This window comes from Ursus arctos, unplaced genomic scaffold (assembly GCF_023065955.2).
Source record: "Ursus arctos isolate Adak ecotype North America unplaced genomic scaffold, UrsArc2.0 scaffold_29, whole genome shotgun sequence".
NCBI classification, from domain to species: domain Eukaryota; kingdom Metazoa; phylum Chordata; class Mammalia; order Carnivora; family Ursidae; genus Ursus; species Ursus arctos.
Genome location: NW_026622974.1, coordinates 16,177,738 through 16,197,575, shown reverse-complemented (window position 1 = coordinate 16,197,575; position 19,838 = coordinate 16,177,738). Strand labels below are relative to the sequence as shown.

At 37.8% G+C, this 19,838-nt stretch overlaps 1 protein-coding gene across 28 annotated transcripts in view; it reads left to right on the top strand.

Moving 5' to 3' along the window:
* LOC113261161 (dystonin) overlaps positions 1 to 19,838 on the top strand; it is a 453,463-nt gene that overhangs the window by 413,640 nt on the left and 19,985 nt on the right. For all 28 annotated transcript variants that reach the window (XM_026507181.4, XM_026507164.4, XM_044387138.3 and 25 more), the window contains 10 exons: positions 1,986 to 2,183; positions 2,747 to 2,875; positions 5,579 to 5,746; positions 6,577 to 6,732; positions 6,937 to 7,143; positions 9,686 to 9,805; positions 12,479 to 12,648; positions 13,952 to 14,111; positions 16,378 to 16,572; positions 17,081 to 17,209. In XM_026507181.4, coding sequence (XP_026362966.3) covers positions 1,986 to 2,183; positions 2,747 to 2,875; positions 5,579 to 5,746; positions 6,577 to 6,732; positions 6,937 to 7,143; positions 9,686 to 9,805; positions 12,479 to 12,648; positions 13,952 to 14,111; positions 16,378 to 16,572; positions 17,081 to 17,209 — 1,632 coding nt within the window. The remainder of the gene's footprint in view (positions 1 to 1,985; positions 2,184 to 2,746; positions 2,876 to 5,578; positions 5,747 to 6,576; positions 6,733 to 6,936; positions 7,144 to 9,685; positions 9,806 to 12,478; positions 12,649 to 13,951; positions 14,112 to 16,377; positions 16,573 to 17,080; positions 17,210 to 19,838) is intronic.

Here is a 19,838-nt window from a genome sequence, read left to right as displayed (position 1 = left end):
TGACAGTCAACGTCAACGGTCTTTCATAGACCTTTAGCATTCACATTAATAGAGGCATCTTATCTAAGGTTACGTCCTAAATTCTGACCTTGTATAAGTTTTCCTTGATTATCAAATAGTAAATGCTTAATAATTTTACATATGTATTATATGAAAGGTTTTTGGTACTTTACTATCACAATAAACAGTTTTTTAGTATTCTTGCTTTAGTTTTCCTTCTTTCATACTTTTCCCTATAGTAATTGTAGTCTATGAGAGACTATGGACTCTGAAAAACAAACTGAGGGCCTCAGAGGGGAGGGGGGTGGGGGAATGGGACAGACTGGTGATGGGTAGTAGTAAGGAGGGCACGTATTGCATGGTGCACTGGGTGTTATACGCAACTAATGAATCATCGAACTTTACATCAAAAACCAGGGATGTACTGTATGGTGACTAGCATAATATAATAAAAAAATATTATTATAAAAAAATTAAATAAATAAATAAATTTCTCTCCCGCTTGGGGCACTTGGGTGGCTCAGTCGGTTAAGTGTCACTCTTGGTTTCAGCTCAGGTCATTATCTCAGGGTCCTGGGATAGAGCCCTGTGTCAGGGCTCTGTGCTCAGCAGGGAGCCTGCTTCTCCCCCTCCACCACTCCTCCCTCCGCCCCTCCTCCCGCTCGCACAGGCTCTCTCTTTGTCTCTCTCTAAAATAAATCTTTATTTTTTTTTTGTTTTTTTATTTTTTTTAGATTTTATTTATTTATTTGACAGAGAGAGAGACAGCTAGCGAGAGAGGGAACACAGGCAGGGGGAGTGGGAGAGGAAGAAGCAGGCTCCCAGTGGAGGAGCCTGATGTGGGGCTCGATCCCAGGACTCTGGGATCACGCCCTGAGCCAAAGGCAGATGCTTAACAACTGAGCCACCCAGGCGCCCCTAAAATAAATAAATCTTTAAAACAATTTTCTCTCTATATAGTCTGTATAGTCATATATAGTCAATACAGTCATTGCCCAACCATATCTGATTAGGCAATTAGGACTTATTTTGTATCATTAATATTTTTTATTACTTAATGTCTGTCTTACACTTTTGTAAGAGCAGTAATGACTAGTCAGACTGACTCTGCATAGAAAGATGTTTATTCCTGTAGTGTGAGTGGATATAGCATTTACATTTTCATAAACTTAGCAGTTGTCTTTAAAAGCAACATGTATCAGTGACAGGAATTTTGTAGACTACGGTATTGGCGGGGACGTGACACGCCCTGGCGCGGTTATTTTGGCAAGGCATGAGTTAGGGGTCTTTTAGTTCTGTTTATCTATCTGTGAGCAGTTAGAAAGTCTCCTCCCTTCTCCTTTCATTTCTTAAAGGTCAGAAGTTAAAGGGCTTAAAATCACCAGCCCAGCCGCTGGAAGAAGGGAGAGAATGTTTCCATCCCTCTCCTTCTTTCTTCTCTGGCCCCTATGCTCTGCCTTATGTGGCAGGACTTAGACCATTTAGAAGAATGAATTTTATAGAATTACATTTATATTTTGACCACAAGAATATTTAACGCTTACCTCTGAAAGCGATTAGTACTGTTAACCTATCAAAGTACATGCTTTTTATAAAGATTGCTCTTTTTTAAAAATTGTTTACTTAAGACATGAAAATTAAGTTCAATTAAAATGAGTTTGAATCAAATGAAAACGATTAGAACCTTTTAATTATAATCTCCAGATACTTAATGTCCTCAATTGCAAGGTTATTCTAATGCGAAGAACTAACAAAATGTTCTTACATAATCATTTCAGGGGCTATTGGTAGACTGAAGGTATATGTAGGAAAGCTGCGAAGTTGAGAGAAAAGAAGTCCACCATTTTAACACTTTCTTATATTAAATTCTAAGCATATGATGTTTTTACTTCACAATGTTTTATACTCAGCAAATAAACGTTGCATTAAAAGTGATGTTAACATGTTACGAGCTAGTAAACATAGTGTTATTTTAATATTTTCAGGTGCTTCAAAATGACGTGTTAGCCCATCAGTCCACAGTGGAAGCCGTTAATAAAGCAGGAAATGATCTAATTGGATCAAGTGCAGGAGAAGAAGCAAGCAACCTTCAGAACAAGCTGGAGGTTTTAAACCAACGCTGGCAAAATGTTTTGGAAAAAACAGAACAAAGGAAGCAGCAGCTGGATGGTGCCTTGCGCCAGGTGAATAAGAAAATAAATTCTCAAACTTTCGTTGGCCTGTAAGACCAAAATAGCCTCGAATTCTGGGGCACCTGGGTGGCTCAGCCGGTTAAGCGTCCGACTCTTCATTTCGGCTCAGGTCATGATCTCAGGGTTGTGGGATGGAGCCCTGTGTCAGGCTCGGCATTCAGTGGGGAGTCTGCCCTTTGCCCCGCCCCCACCCACACACTCTTTCTCTCTTTCTGTTTTTCTCTAAAATAAATGAATAAATCTTTTTAAAAAATAGCCTGGAATTCTTTGATTGGTTTGCAGACCCTTGTTTGATTTTTATTCCTCAAGGAGAGGAGTAAAAATAAGTGGGATAAAGAACAGAGCAGATGAGAAGGCAGCCCTCTGGTTCTTAGTGTAATAGTCTTATCTGCCAGAGCTCTCACGATGAGGAAAGGCAGGCAAATCTATTTGCACCTGCCTGTTCTTAAGAATGCATCGAGAGGCTTAGCAGGCCGGGATTGTTTAAACCTTGTTTTCTGCTGGAAAGTGACAATGTGTTTGTGGCCCAAACTTAAAACTCTCTATCACTCCAGGCCAAAGGGTTCCATGGTGAGATTGAGGATTTGCAGCAGTGGCTAACTGACACTGAGCGTCATCTGTTAGCATCCAAACCTCTGGGGGGTTTACCAGAAACAGCCAGGGAGCAGCTTAATGCCCACATGGTAAGTATATTATTTCCCACAGCTCTAGCCTCCGATGAAGACGCTGACCATTTTGTGTGGGCGCTGGTGATAAATAAATTGTGGGAGAAGGCTTAAAGGATATACAGTTTTATAGCAGAAATCTTTGTGTGTAAATGCTAGAAAAACCATTTATTGATTAAAATTTTCAAGTCAGAATCTATTCTTTATTTCAGAGATTAGTGTGTCAGTATATGAAGAAAGGTTTTATAAGTCTAGACATTTTTTAGAAGCAGACTTTTCCCCGTAAAATGATGAGCTTGTATGGATAGTAACACAAAATAGTGTAAATTATAAACTGTTGTACCTTGAGTGAAAAGAAAAATCCCTAAAGTAATCAGAATTGACTTTAAAGTTATTGTTGTAAGCATGATACTCCCACCTAGTTTCCTGGAAGGCTGGAAAATATGTTCTTGTTCTGTTCAAGAGTTGCTTGCTTGTCTGTTTGTTTTAATGGTGATGGGGCTGTATCTTCAACTTCATACCCATACCAGCTATGGACAAGAGGAGGCTTCTGTTAATTGTCCTATTGGGAGCATTGTGTCTGTGGGCTGTTCCCACACAGATTCTGTGGCACTGTCGACTCTTAAAGATAAGGAGGAAAAAATAATGAAACTTGAGACTCCGGCTTCCTTTCACAGAAATGTGGACTGACAAATTGAATTTAGACTTTGATTTATTGACATTTCCTATTCATTTACATGAGAACTCAGCTTTAGAAGTCCTAAGAGAAAACAGTCTGTTTCAGATTTTGAAAACTAATCCTTTTTTATACTTGTGAATTTGCATCAGAAAAATTTTTTAATATTCAAATGCTGATTAATTAAGGTCTTGGGAAATAAAAGTACAAGTATTTAGGGATTGGGCATAAGAAATGGGCCATTATACATGAAATCCTGTCTTCGTTATTAGATGTCCAATGTTGTTGTAAGAGCTTTATTGAAATGGCAGTTAGTTATAAATAATTCTGAATTTGGTGCTTTGGAGAGGAAGTAACCGTCTTGTAGGTGTTGTCAAGAAATACAACAGAGGTGGCATCTTACTCATTTTACAGTTGCTATGAGCAGTTAAAGTCAGTTCCATCAATCCAGTATGGAATTTCCTAGTAACCTTTAATGTGTATTCGTTGTTTTAGAAAATTACTGTGTACATGGTTTTGTTGTTGTTGTTGTTACTGTCATTTTTTTGGTGCCACGGGGGACCCATTTGTTTCACTGAAAAAATAGTTGACTAAATAATAACTTAGCAGTGCTTGTCTTTCTTTTCCATAAAACCTAACTGGCTTCCAGATGCTTTTTCCTTTCCTGGAACTACCTACATAGTTATCACGGTGTTCATTAAGCAGAAGTTTAAGGACTTCTTAAACAAACATGCTTGGGATTATTCTCTAATAACAAGTAGTTTTTAAAAGTTGATTTAGAAGTATATGATAAAAAGGTGGAAAGCAAAGAGCTTATCTTAGAAATAGTTTACTTTTAGAAAAATATTACTATACATAGCCCCTTATTTGGTTTGGATGAGGTATTAAAATGAGTTTGCTTAACCCAGTATAATTGTAAATTCTATGATTTAAGGAATCCTAAACAGTTATTGGTACTTGTTGATATCATTTTAGTAATGCTCTTTTGATGTGGTTGTGTTAGAAATGAAAGAAACTAGAAAAACTGGAATATTACAGTTTCCTGAGATTTAGCTGTATTTAGAAGTTTTGCTCTAGGATTAAAGGCTTTTGGTAGGTGGTACTGTAACTATGTTTAGAAAGTTTTTTGTTTTTTTTTTTTTTAGGGCTTAAGAAACTATAAAGTTTTGAGAGGATAAAAATGTCCTGGAATCGGTAGTAATGGCTGCACATCTTTGTGAATACACTAAAAAACACTGAACCGTACACTTTAAAATGCTGAATTTTATGAGTTCTATCTCAGCTTTAAAAATTATTGAAATATGTTATTTGAAAATGTTGAAAATGTTAGACATAGAACCAATGAAATAGAGCTGGTCTTAAGTTTTTACATGAATGTAACTCTTGTTTTATTGATATTAAATTCTGAATTTGCCTTCATAATTGTTTAATATTCTCTGTAGAAGGAATACAGTTGCATTCTGGTTGAAAGCTTTAAAAATTCTATAAATGAGAGTAATATTCGTAGTACTACAAGTTTGTCTTTTGTGATTCCAAAGTCTGAATAATCAGCTTCAAATCTCTTACTGTATTGGGTCTTTACTTTCCATTCATTGGTTGTCTTCTGAGCACAGAATTAAATTATACCAAAAATTATTACAGTCATTGTATCATAGTCTGAGGAGAGACTTAGAAAACCCATTTTACAGAGGAGGAAACTTAGGCCCAGAGAGGTTAAATTACTGGCTCAGGGTCACAGATCTGGTTGGTTACAGGGCAGTGAAACCTTTCTTGAAAACATTTAAAAAATTACTTCACAAACTTTAGCATGCTGGAATGGACTGATAATGAGAGCACCATTTCTGAGATTTCTAGCAGTCAGGGTATGTCTGTTAGATCTAGGTGTTGTTTCAATATAGTGAAAAGCTTGAATGTGTCAGGGTTATTCTGTGTGTTGAATAGAAGTGAATATATGATAAGGGGCTTGGGATTGATGACCTGGAAAAGGAACTTTTAGATTTTATTCTCTTAAAAATGATATAACTTGGGCGGATATCTCAATTTAGGAAATCTGTGCTGCCTTTGATGTTAAAGAAGAAACATACAAAAGTCTGATGCAGAAAGGCCAGCAGATGCTTGCAAGATGCCCCAAATCTGCAGAGACAATTGACCAAGACTTAAATAACTTGAAAGAAAAATGGGAATCAGTGGAAACCAAACTCAATGAAAGGAAAGTATGTGCTTTAATTAATGTCATAGAATGAATATTTTAGTTGTTTTGTTTCATGGGATTTATTTATCTCTGAGTAGAATTATCACTGGAACTTTTAATGATCCGTGTTTAAGTTTTCTTCATATACATATAGAGGTTTCATGGGGTCAATTGAAAATAGTATTCTCTTTTAATACAGGAGAACAGAGTTAAAGCAGTCTATTCAAACAGATCATAGATCAAGTGTCACTAAGTATATTTTTAAATTTGTGAACCACTCTAATTCTGGATTGTTAAATAATTCTAATCACACTGATTTATGTATATAGTGGGGAGGGAAAGAGGGAGGTCAAGGGAGTGAGATGATTGTATATATAATAAGCACTTCCATAACAAAAGTCCATGAAAAGGGATTAAAATTATCACCATTTAATGCTATAAGAAAAATGATAGGCTAGGAATACTAGATTGTGTGCCCTCAGTGACAGAGCATAATGTATATATATTTCACAGTATTTTGACCCCCAGCATTAATCATGTGAATGTCAAGTTTTCTTTCTCCAGATTCTGTTTAGTAATTGTGTTCTGTGGTTAATTGCCCCCAAATCATAATTTTAGTTTATATTAGATTTTTTTTAGCTACAGTGGGGTCTTCTCACTATACTTAAAGGAGTTTGGTTTGCCAGTATTTTAGTGAAAGACCATTATATTCATAAACTGTTTAGGTAATACAGAAATACAGATTAGGTATAAATAAAGGGTGGATGGGAAGGAAATCTGGCAGCGAGTGGCTAAACTGGGGTGGGGGGTGGAATTAAATATCATCAAATACTAAATAATCTGTCTTCGCAGACTAAACTGGAAGAGGCTCTCAACTTGGCAATGGAGTTCCACAATTCTCTCCAAGACTTCATCAACTGGCTAACCCAGGCTGAACAGACCCTAAATGTAGCTTCTCGGCCAAGTCTTATCTTGGATACAGTTCTGTTTCAAATCGATGAACACAAGGTATGTTGTAACTCAGATGGTCAGCATTCTCACTTAAGACCTTTTTACACAACAGACTGTTTTAATGTCAGAAGCATGAATTTGGTAGTTTGAAAACTTTATTTTGTCCTTCAAAATGGTTTCAGCTCATGATAACAAAAGCATTTTTAAGATAGAACAGTTTTTCATTTGTTTCTAATTCTACCCTTTTTTTCTTTGGGAAAGGTCTTTGCCAATGAAGTAAATTCTCACCGTGAGCAGATAATAGAGCTGGACAAAACTGGAACCCACCTGAAATATTTCAGTCAGAAACAAGATGTTGTCCTAATTAAGAATCTATTGATCAGTGTACAGAGTCGATGGGAAAAAGTGGTTCAACGGTTAGTAGAAAGAGGAAGATCTTTGGATGATGCAAGGAAGAGAGCCAAGCAGGTAAACCTTTATAAAACTCTCTGAAGTTGGCAATCAGTCAGTTCTAGGTGTTGAGATATATATCATGCTGTTAAAGTACTTTTATTGCAGGCTGTATTAGTTGTAACAATCATGGCACAAGGCCAAGGTGTTTATTTCCTAAAAGGGCTGTGGCCTCAGTTTCAATAGGTGACATCACTCTTTGCCCTGACAGTACCTTCCGGTCTTGGGGACTAATCTTGAAAAGACTGATTATAGCTTGGCTTCATAGACTAACCGTTATCATTAAGGTCCAAAAAAAGGCTCGGATTTTTTGTTATTAGGTTTGTTTGTTTGTTTTTCCCTTTGACCTTGCAATCTCTACTCTTATACCCAGAGTAAGTCATCATACTTTATTATATTGCTACCTTGTGTTTAGTTCCTAAGCCAGACTTTGTCCACAGACTCTCAGGGCCGAGAGGCAGACACTTGGCCCTCCAGTAGCTTCCTGAAAGGGCTGATTCCATGTCTGAGCTGCTGGGTACCCCTCACGTCTCTGAATCTATACCCTTGTTGACAGGCTCTCGTTTCTTCTCTAGTATTTTGATGCAGTTCCACGCTGCTTTTTAAATTAGTTGTTTGAACCTTTTAGGGCTGTTTTTTTCCTTTTTCTTTTTAATCTAGAGAATCTCACAAGGAGCGCCCCTTACTCTCTTCACCTGTTATTAATTTTCCATTGCTAGAGTAAACACAGAAAAGAGGTAAAATTCCGTGTCTCTGTGCTCCAGGGAAGAGAGATGTGCCTGCCTCGGTTGGCATATATCTCTGACTCTTACTAGAAACTCAAGTGTAATGTTGAGGCTAAATTTTCTTATGGCTCTCTTTGCCCCATTTAGTTGCATTTGCCTTTAATTGGCATTGGACTCCGTTCTTTTGGGGAGTCAGGCTCAGTTGGGTGATACAGAAGATGTCATGGGAGTCACATGTTTCACTGTTTAAAGCTCTCAGCATAAATTTGTTAAAAGCTTTAGAAATGATAAATTGCATTGTTGTAGGATTACGTGCTGTATTATTTCTTTTTGAGTGGGATGTATGATGTGTTCAGTGTTATCAGTGAGTCTGTGGAATAGAATCAGTCTCTTAATGTGATTTTTAAGGCAGTATTAATGATAAGCGTGACATCCTTGTCTCCACCAATGTAGCAGTTTCCTCTGTAGTGTGGGCATTGCTTGAGTTACGAACATCTGATTTATAGAAATCTTTCTCCTTTCTCCATGTTGTCAATTCTATTTTCTCACTTTGTTTAATCTGCAAGGCTTTTCTGCTGCTTTTTGGTGCAAAAGGTTAGCATTTCTTCTATTTATGTGGCTTAAAAATAGTTCTTAAAGCAGGACCAGCCTTCGAATCTGTGCATTTCTATCATTAAACTTGCCATCCATGATAGCCGACATTCTTTGTAGCAAGACTACCAAACATTGTGACTATTCCTTTATTTCTTATTATTCTAATATCTTAGTTTGGGGTTGGATATGAATCATAGGTCCCTGACTTTGGCAGTGTCTGTGCCTCTTCTGGCCTCTGTATTTTCATATTTAAATTGATTGGAGCTGTGGGAAGGATGTGCCGGGGAACAGGTTTGCAGTGAGATGATCTCCTCAGGCCCTGCCAGACTTGTGATCCCGTGCTCTTATTGTGTTTATTGCAAAGTGTCTTTTTGTTGTTTCTTTATTAATGTGCTTTGATATAAAACAGATTTTATTTTGATTACTTCAGTTTTTTGTTATGTATCCATCCACTTAAGTTTATCATGAGAAATTACTTATAACCGATCTCACAATTTGGTATCCAAAAATAGTATTCACTAGTTCTCTGTGATAAACAGAAAAGAGACTGTGGCTGAAATCAAGTATACATAGCACCAGGATATTACAAGGTCATAGATGCCCAAGAGAATTCTATTTTGTTAGAATTCACATACGTGGGTGCTCTTACATATAAAACCAGTATGTGAGGCACAGGCATGAATTTGAACACTTTGATAGCAACAGTATAGACACTGATCTCCCTTTGTATTAAATAGGAATGGTAGGGCCTTTGTTGTTGTTGTTCTTGTTACTTTTTAAGACCGATTTATAGACTTTATCCTTTGTCTCTCCCTTTTTGTTCCTTTTCATTAACATGGGACTGAAACACCTTCGAAGTAAACCCAGATCTGTCAGTGAGGGCAGTGGACAAATAAAATTCTCTTGACGGTTTATGTTAATTACGAAGCAAAAGGAAAGGGAGGGAAGTTCTCCCTGGTGTTCACTGTTTCTAGGCTCATTTCTGTTTTTGTTAAAGTTGACGTGTTTGAATGAGTTACATACAGCAAAGTGACCTTGGGGGCACAACCACAAAAGCCAAGAGTTAATAAAACATTTGTAATCAGTGAAGCTACTACTTTCTTCTTTTTTAGGGGAAATTTGAATTAATAATTTTTAACGTTTTCATTAACATTAATTTCTATTTTAAAAATATGCTAGATTTCAAGTATAGCAAGCACACCGGAAAATTTTCTGGATAGAAATATACATTTCTTTTACAGTTCCATGAAGCGTGGAGTAAACTTATGGAATGGCTAGAGGAATCAGAAAAATCTTTGGATTCTGAACTGGAAATCGCCAATGATCCAGACAAGATAAAAACACAGCTTGCACAGCATAAGGTGGGTCTACAATTAAGAAAAGCATGTATGTCGTTCTGTATCTCAAGATCACTTCTAAATTCTTACCTGGTTGTGTATTTATTCATCACTGGGGGAAGAAAGGCTGTCCAATATGGACCTCCATTAAATTTAAAGCCAATTGCCCTTCACATTGGTCAAGTGGCAATAGTATCTTTTCTCTCTGCTGACCGTTCCACTATGACGCTAGGGTTAATTGTTAAAAGAAAATACACAAAATTAAAATGGGAAGTGTTCTATAATCTATAGCATAAAAGACTTACAGGGCTTCAAATGTTGGCATTTCAGTTTTTCACGTCTGTCTTGTAATTTCTTTCATAGATCAAATGCCATGTAGAAGATAATTTTGTAGCAAAAAGTACTTAAATCTTGCCATATAGGTTCTTTCAAACAGTTTAGTGGGGAAAATTTGTTGCCTCTACACGAACTGGTGTTTTATTGTATATGTGGTATATGAAATTCCATCCATACCCTCAAAGACACATAGTCAGTGGCTTCAGTAAACTAGAAGGTGTAGAGACATATTATTTTATATTTTCTACCTTTTATATTCGTACCACATGGCATTCAAAGAACATTCCCCCCCATCCTCCTCAACTCTTTGAATTTGGGTCTGTCATTCTGGTTACAAAGTGATCATCAGCCCTCAGGGTGAGGATACAGGTAAAGGAGAGTGGGTCCTGAGAAAACACTTTTATAGTTTTAAGAATCTACATACATATTATTGCTTGAAACATGATAATTTTTAAAAAGCTGGAAAAAAATTGGGGTGAGGTAGGGTTGATCATCATTGGAAAATTCTAGGCATCGTCTTCATACAGGTTGATTGCTTCCCTGGGTAGTTCTGACTAACCTCAAGAGGTCGTGATCCTGGGATGGCAGAAGGAAGCATTGAGCACCTGTTCTTTGACTAGATGAGGACTTATGAGTGGCTTGTTCCGCTGGTACCCTCTGCCCTTGAGCTGCCACATTCAATCCTGACAGCACAATGACAGTGAGCAGCACCTTCCTTCCTTCCCCTCTGATGGAAAAAAGAGAGGCTCCTCAAAATAGAATGCCTATTTGAACTTGAACATAGTTGTCATGTCATGTAGTCTTATGAAGGTATATTGTGTATTTAAGTTGGAGAATCCTAGAAATAAGAATATGTGAAGAACCCTGGTAGATTCTCTGTTTTTCCTGGTATGACTTGTTGCCAAAGTCAGCATTTGTCTAGATAAGGGTACGAGGTACATTAAGCCAATTTTAAAAATCTTTTCTGTTCATCTCGTGGGTATTTTTCTATTTCTAAAAAGTTCTAATCTGTCCTATATTCAGCTATAACTTTTTTTATGTATCTGTTCTTTTGAAAAAAATATGTCAATACCATGATTCTAAAACTAACATTCTGTTATTGAATAACAACAACAAACAAAATAATTACAGAAAACAAACTATAGAAATAGTGTGGTATTGTAATGGTGTTTATTGCTTAAAAATTCCCAGACGAAGTGGCTTCCTATTATAAGACAAAATAAATATCTTAGTCATATTAAGACACCTAAAGTGTCTAGCTTTTAAATGCAATAAAAGCTCATTAGGTAATTATAAGCAAGGTTATTTTGGAAACTTATACATTTGCATAGCATTTTATTGTGTAGGGTGACTCTCATGTGCTACCAGGATTTAGAAACACTGTGGTAGTGTTTCCGTGATATATTATGAGCTTGTAAGATGCTGATTAAGTTGACCTTCCTTCCTTGCCATCCCTGAGATTGTTTATTCAGTAGCAGCTGTCTCATTCTTGCTATTACATACTTACGAACAACACAAAATGTAAGATGATAATGAGAGGCCTGCAAAGGCAATGTCCCTGCTCTAGAAAAGCTTGTAACTGAGTTGTGTAGACAGAATATAATCCACCCCTCCCACACATACACAAACATACAGATCAACAATGTAAAAATAGGAAAGTATTGATGTCACGTTGGCAACATAGCTCCTCGATACTAGGTAAGTAATCCGTAGATCCTGTGAGACTTTGGTAAGGCATCGTAGAGGTAAGGAGGAAGGGGCTAGGCCTCCCAAGGGGTGTGACTAGAATGAGCGTTAGGTTAGAACAGAGGAATCTGGAGATGTGGTTCTTCTTCGTCCCTCATCCTGGCTCACAGATAAAATTCTGTGTAACATCATTGTGAACATCCAAGATGTGTGACAACAGATCTGTCTGACCAAAAACTCAAACTGTAGTAAGTTTACAGATTATGAGTCAGGCTTTGTCTGCGTAGGACCTTTAGTTACTCATTGAGTGTTAACTAGTTTTTCCTTTCCAAACTCTTGGATTTTTCAATAGTTGATTAGCAATTTCATTTTATTATAACTAGTATCGTGTTTGTGGTTTATGGCTACAAAAGATTAAAGATTTGCTTTGCTTTGAAATTATTGTCTTCATAATAATAGGTACTCTCAAAGACGACACCTGGCTTCTGAGAAAAGTAAATTCTTCAGTTTATAAAGACTCTTTTCTACCCTGGTGTGTTCCACTGTCTGACTTGATTATTTGCTGACGTCTTCCTCTATTTAGACTCCATTGATTAGGGGCGACTCTTGTAATGTCTCTTACCTATTTACGAGTCCTAAGTAGAAATGCACACTGTTTTCTTGTTAAATATATAGGAGTTTCAGAAATCGCTTGGAGCCAAGCATTCTGTCTATGACACCACAAACAGAACTGGGCGTTCTCTGAAGGAGAAAACCTCCCTGGCTGACGACAACCTGAAACTAGATGACATGCTGAGTGAACTCAGAGACAAATGGGACACCATCTGTGGAAAATCTGTGGAAAGGTAGAATGTTCTTGAGGGCAGTTTGGTGACCTTGTAGGCTTCCGTCAAGTATACAGTTGTGATGCTTTGTAGGAACATTCTAGAAATTTTGCACACCTCCTTTGCCTGGGAACTTCAGGTCATCTGTAATACCCTCCTTACATAGTGCCTGCACGGAGAAGGCTTTGTTATTCATTATTATTTATTTTTAATTACTCGATTCAGTCAAAGGTGACATTATCCTCCAAGCCGTCATCTCATACCTGACTTCTCACTAGTCTCCCCAGGTCTGCTCTTGTCCTCCTTAATCTAATTTCCCCATAACCACAGAGTGGTCTTTTTAAAATATGAGTGGGATCTTGTCATTGCCCTGCCTCATAACTTTTAGGAACTTAATATTATTGAGTGTGAACAAAACACAGTCTCCTTAATGTGGTGGGCGAGGTCCCCCAGTCTGACCCCAGCGTTCCTTTCCAACTTCCATCCACTCCTTTCCAGTCTTCTTTCTCATTATGCTTGAACCGTGAAGACCCAAAACTAATTTCAAAATCTTTAAGTACTTAGAAAGTACCATACTAATAGAAGAGTTCAAGTATCTTAGAAATGTTTTCAAATAATTCATAGATCCTTGATCTAATTATTTTTGTCAGTATCAAGATTAAATAGAATATTATATTCTAATAATAAAATTATATTGGAATAGAAAATTAGAATGTAGTCTACAGAATATATAGGAAGAATATAAAAACTTTGGTGTAAATTTTTAAAAATCCTTAAAACCTTCAATTTCAAAAGGTTATGTGCTTTTTACAATGTCCTATAAATGATTTCTTGCCAAGCAGATGCATGAATGCCAGGGGGCGGAGATGGGGCAGGCTGTAACTACAGACAGCATGTTGGGAGATTTGGGGGATGATGGAACTGTTCTGTTTCTTGATTATGATGATGGTTACATGAATCTCTGCATGTGTTACAATGAATAGAATTGTACATTCAAAAAAGTCCAGTTACTGTATGGTAACTTAAAATAAAAAAGTTTTAAGGCATATTTTTTGCTGAAGAAACTGAAGGGTCACTGATTGATTTCTAGAGGTGATGATGAGGGAATTTTCCAAGAACAAGTGCTGTCTATTTAAGGAATAAAAAAGAAAATTTGAGAAAAGTTTTGTTATTTTCTAAGGAAAGCAAAGAAACAGCACTGAATACCAATATATTGTTTTTTTTTTCTTTGAGGACTGCTCAACCTTCATAAATGGATTTTAGATGTTCAGGTATAGGGTGGCTTTTTTGTTGCTCAGATTGACTTTTCTACCTTTTTCCCCAGACAAAACAAATTGGAGGAAGCCCTGTTATTTTCTGGACAATTCACAGATGCCTTGCAGGCCCTCATTGACTGGCTGTACAGAGTTGAACCCCAGCTGGCAGAAGACCAGCCTGTCCACGGAGACATTGATTTAGTGATGAATCTGATCGATAATCACAAGGTATTATTATCTGGGACATTTTATTGATCTCATTTGATTATCCTGAATTTAGAGGAAACTGTAACCACTTACCTTAACCTTTTAAAATCTAGAGACCATATATCATACTACATAACAGTCTTTAATATTGATATATGTGTACATTTGAGCAGAATCAGGAAGCCAACTTTAAACGTCATACAGGAAAATTAGTATCAATGAGACACCTTTTTTTTTTTTTTTTTTTTTTCCAATTTCCAGATCTAAAACCTTTTAGAACTTAGAAAGCGATTTCATTCTCTGGTGCTTTAAAACATGTTCCAAGAATATTTTACAGTCTTTTGTTATTCATGTAAATAATTATGTAATGTAATTTAAAATCACTCCCTCAGTGACCTGGAACTTGGTCATTGCATAAGCGTATGGATTTGTGACATGATCTATGGGGGTCAAGATAGGTTTCTTTTGTATTTTTAAAAACCGTTTTAACCTTGCCCCTTGAACTTTAGCAATTTATGAGATATCAGCATAGGCTCTGAGGGATTCGATTATTACTTTAAGTCAAGTAGTTTCCTTGCAATCTCCTGAGACGGATTTAAAATTTTTGCGCCAGTCAAAGGGAATATTCAAGACATCCGGCTGATACTGAGTGCAAGGGCCGAAATCATGGTACAGTATATTACAACGAAGAACCTCGAGAACAATCTGAGGCACAGTAGTGATGTGGAATGGTTGTACCGGAGTAGACGTATACAGATATCTTACAGCACTGTACTCGAATTCACGTTTCATTTCTCCTCTATTATTTTGGAATTCAGAACCTGTATTTCATTTTAAAATGTTCTGTTTATACTTCCCTAGTTATGCTATTTTGATCTTAACCTGTCCCTTTTTAAATAGTTGGTCCTTCTGCATATTTATTTCCCCTTTTCTGGTTCTGTTGTCTGATTATATCTATAAAAGAGAGTTTGTTATATTTGAGTATTATCAAAAAATCAAAGAATAAATGAAGAACTGTGATTGGGCCTATAAAAAAATAAAAATTTTGGGTTTTGTTGCTTTGCCTATAATATAGAAACAAATGTTTTGCGCATGATTAATACAAACTTTTTTATTCCTTGGCATTCATTCAATGAGCAATGAATAGTGTAATGTTACTTTTTACATAAATGCCATTTGTATAAACTCACTGTCTAAATATTTACTCCCTTCAGCACTTGCCAGGTTTTTTATATATTAAAGGTCATCAAGAATGAGTTAATCATTCAGCATTAGTAATACAATTGGAAGCCTCGGGAAGAAGTTTAAGTTCACAGAGTACGTTGGAAAGTCGGCTCAGAACTATCTGGCCAGTCCTGTTACAGATTATATAGACACTGTATTTTCTGTGCCTACGTATGTGTGTGTGTCTGTGACTGTCTGTCTATCTGCAGGCTCATCTCATTTAACACTGTTCGAGTGAAATCAAGCAAAGAATTCATTACACTATGTTTGGATTATTTTTGATGGGCTCACTTTTATGAATGATCTGATTATCAGACTAGAAACTCATGGATAGAGCCAGAATGATAGGATGTGCTTGGTAATATTCATTTGTGATCATCTTTTAGAAAAATAAGTTAATCTTATTCTCTCCATAAGCTTGGTTAATTTGAAAGGTATAGTTGCACACAGAGACTCTTGAATCAGAAATGAAGTACCCTGGGCTTATTTTTCGAATTAGGTCTGTGGCCAAAAGAAGGCCAGTCTAACTCCTGGCACATCAGAGTTTATCAAAATGAGGCCAAAATGACAGGTAAGGATGTGAGCCTCTAAATTTTGACCTGAGAGGTTAATTCTCAGGATACCGTGAAAGTTGAAGCCGTGTAACAGAGAAAAGGACTGCATGCCACCTCCCTGTGAGCTCCCCCGCCATTCCCTCCAGTACCCCCGCTCAGTACCCCAGGGTGGCTCAGTTCTTCATTAGCTGAGGTTTTCTTTTGTGGAATTGAAATAAAGAAGAGTGGCCACTACTATTTAAATCCAAGGCACCATTTGAAAGGTTTGTTCACTTAGGAGAATGCTAGAAGATTGAACAACTTTATACAAGACTGTTCTTCACAGCGCTCCGATGGGAGCCCCGTGTGGTGACTTAGCTCCTGAAGTATCTGTGAGAAGTATGGCTCCTTAAACCGTACATCTTAGACGCTGGTATATGAGCTCATGTACACGTATATTCCAAACTGTGCTTTACTGGTTTGGTTTTATAACTAAAAATGAATTCCTTATAAAAATATGGTCTTTCTAGGTTTTCCAAAAAGAACTGGGGAAGAGGACCAGCAGCGTGCAGGCCTTGAAGCGTTCTGCCCGAGAGCTCATAGAAGGCAGCCGAGACGACTCCTCCTGGGTCAAGGTCCAGATGCAGGAGTTGAGCACACGCTGGGAGACGGTGTGTGCACTCTCCATATCAAAGCAGACGCGCTTAGAAGCAGCTCTGCGGCAGGTAAACGTCTTGTAAATTGCTGCTGGGGGCTAGGGAGAAAGGTATCAAAGCCTGCACAAGAACTGCTCTTGCGGAGAACTGTTGCATCTGCTCCTTTCTTAACTGGGACAGTGATGGAGAAGGAGATTCTTAGAGCATCCTTGCCTTGCTCCCCGCCCCAAGAGTTTAAATTACTCATAGAGGGAAGTTTTCTCATCTTCACATAAAAGTGCTGCTCGTAATTTTTCAGCTCAAATATGTAATGGGCTGCCATGCATCTAAAATCAGATTTTGTTAAAATGGTGAATCACTCTTCATATAGGCCTTTTTGATACATTGGAGGTCTTACATTTGTGAAGTGTAGCAACTTGTATCTATCTTTTTAGTGGGAATAATGCGTATTGTTAATAATGTAAATTTAAGACTTTTTTTTCATTGAGAGGAGGATTTGATACTAACAAGCATCTTTGGGGATCTTCTTTGGGGTGTGTGCGTGTGTGTGCGTGTGTGTGTGTGTGTGAACTGTTAGGCAGAGGAATTTCACTCAGTGGTGCATGCCCTCCTGGAGTGGCTGGCTGAGGCGGAGCAAACCCTTCGTTTCCATGGCGCTCTCCCAGATGATGAGGATGCTCTTCGGACTCTCATTGATCAGCATAAAGTGAGTTATATAGAACTCAGTGAGAAAATCCAATAGACTCGTGATTGTACATGTCAACTGCATGCATATTTCCCTTCCTGAGAAGTAATTAGATCTGGCACGTTTGAGAATTTACCTGTGTCCTCCTTGCTTACATAGGTGTGTCCCCATGCACCTATGTAAGTGCAGCTATCTTTTCATGCTTTCTTTATGAAGAAGGTGGTTATTCTAAAATGAGTCACCGTCTCCTATCTTTTGGAAGTACATTGATTTTTGGGGGGTTATTTGGCTTCTGACCAAAACTGGTCAATTTCATTGCACTTGCACATGCATTTCAAAGATGAAACTTCCCTTATGAGCGTTTGGCATTTGTACAGTTACACCACTAGAATTCTAATTTAATAATTTTGACCTTAGTAAGCCAGACAAGCAAGTAATTGAATAAGTGGTCTTCAAATTTTGTTTCTCAATCTCTGCCGGTCTGGCTTTAATCGAGATCCACCTTAAATTCTTTTGAGAACTAGCCCGTAGTGTAAATTATAAACTTAAAATGGATTCTGTAAGTAGATACACTATTGAATAGTTAACCAAATAAAAATCTGGCCACTGAGTTTTCAGGTCAACATCTGTTTTGTAACAGTGCCTAGAACTAGCAAAACCCTTAAGAGAGTGGTCTGGATACCTCTTAACACATGCTTTTTTTTAATAACCTTTGACTTTAAAACATTAGAAATTTGCGATACTTACACTCATTGCGATATTGATGTCAACATGTCTTTAAAAGATCTGTTTAACACCACTGAATAAGCTCATCTTCCAGGGTGAGGTTGGAAGGACATCACTGGTTCCAGTGTAGCGTAGATTATGTCATCTGTGGAGACTTCTTATTTGTGATTACTGTGCTCTCTCAATGATGGGTTGCCTAACCTATCGCAATGAAATATTGCCTTGTCATTAATAAAAGTGAGGCGAGCTTGTCTAACATTATCTGGAGGAATGGAATGCTCCATAAACCATTTAAAGTTGAAGCTAGAATGTAAGAGTAGGAAAATGACATCAAATTTATTGTAAATTTTTGATTCAGCTCAATGTTTTAAAGAGCTATTATATTACTGTTGGCTGACCCATCAGCCAACGTCGAGTTCCACTGACATAGTTGGGTCTCAGAGTAGCTTCTTGAAGCCCTGTTTACGTATCTAACACCTTACAGTAAGGAGCCCACTTGTGGTATCAGCACCCTCACAACAGGAGCAGGAAACCCCCAGAAACATCAGGAGGCAGGTATCTAGAGCAGAGGTAGTGTTGTGGGGTTTTTTGTTTTTGTTTTGTTTTTACAACAAATTATCTTTAAATATTTTTAAATAGTGTAAAATTACATGTAATTTTATAAAAGCCTGCTTAGTACTAATAATTCGCAGTAACATCATCCATTCTTTCTGATTTCCTCTGCTTTCTTCACACACCGACCCAATAAAAGTAAAACAGAACATTTAATTTCTTAGCCCCAGGACCAGAGACTTCTCGGTATAGTCCACTTTCTAAAAATTGCAAGCTTTCCCACGTCAACACAGAATGCAAGTAGGGAGTTAATCGTCCAGCCCATGGCATTTTGAGCAGGACTTTGGCGCTGCTAGGTTAGGGGTGATTAAAAGTCAGGTCACCTTTCCTTGGGAAAGCACAACTGTTGTTGACCTCTGGTTTTCTCTTCCTAGGAAAGTTTTTTTTTTTTTCTTCCAGTTAAGCAGATCTATACTGGGGGAAATTAAAATACTTTTAAAAGTAGGTGATGATAGGGGCGCCTGGGTGGCTCAGCCGTTAAGCGTCTGCCTTTGGCTCAGGGTGTGATCCCAGGGTCCTGGGATCGAGCCCCGCATCAGGCTCCCTGCTCAGGGGGAAGCCTGCTTCTCCCTCTCCCACTCCCCCTGCTGGTGTTCTTTCTCTCGCTGTGTCTCTCTCTGTCCAATAAATAAATTTTTTAAAAATCTTCAAAAAAAAGGTAGGTGATGATATTTAAAAAGTAGGTCATGTTAGTGGAGTATATTGTGAATCGAACCTTGACACGACAGCAGGAAAAGTGTGTAAATGGAAGGTAAAAAGCATTTATTGAGTCGCAAAGACACAACACTGAATGAGACACAGTCTTCTGATCTTGTGGACCTTAACGTCCCGTAGGCGTGCATGGAAAGAGCAACAGGCCGGAGAAGGGGGTACATGATGGAACTGCTTCACAGAGCCTGAAAACAGAAGGTCAATAGACATCATAGGAAACGCTTCCATTCTCAGATGATCGCACGGCATGACTCGTACGGAGTGTCAGCTGTGTTTGCAGCCTCTGCAGGCCTTGTCAGTGTGACTAAGGAATCCTTCTTAGTGCTGGGGTCCAGATTGGGGTGCTGGTGGATGCTTGAAATTCACTGTGAGGTTTTGGAAGCATGCGGCCATTTTTTAAGGCAGAGGTCCTCATTTATAGCCACACTTTCAGAGTTTTGTGATTCGTGTTTCTATGGATATAGTTCTGATGGTAGAAAGCAGAGTTAAGTGTGTGAGACATTTGCAAAAAGGTTGATTCGAAAGCATTCTGAAGCCCGTCAAGGCTTATTCATCCCACCAGAGTAGGGAGTGGCTGTTTCTGGCTTTTGAAAGCGAGGCT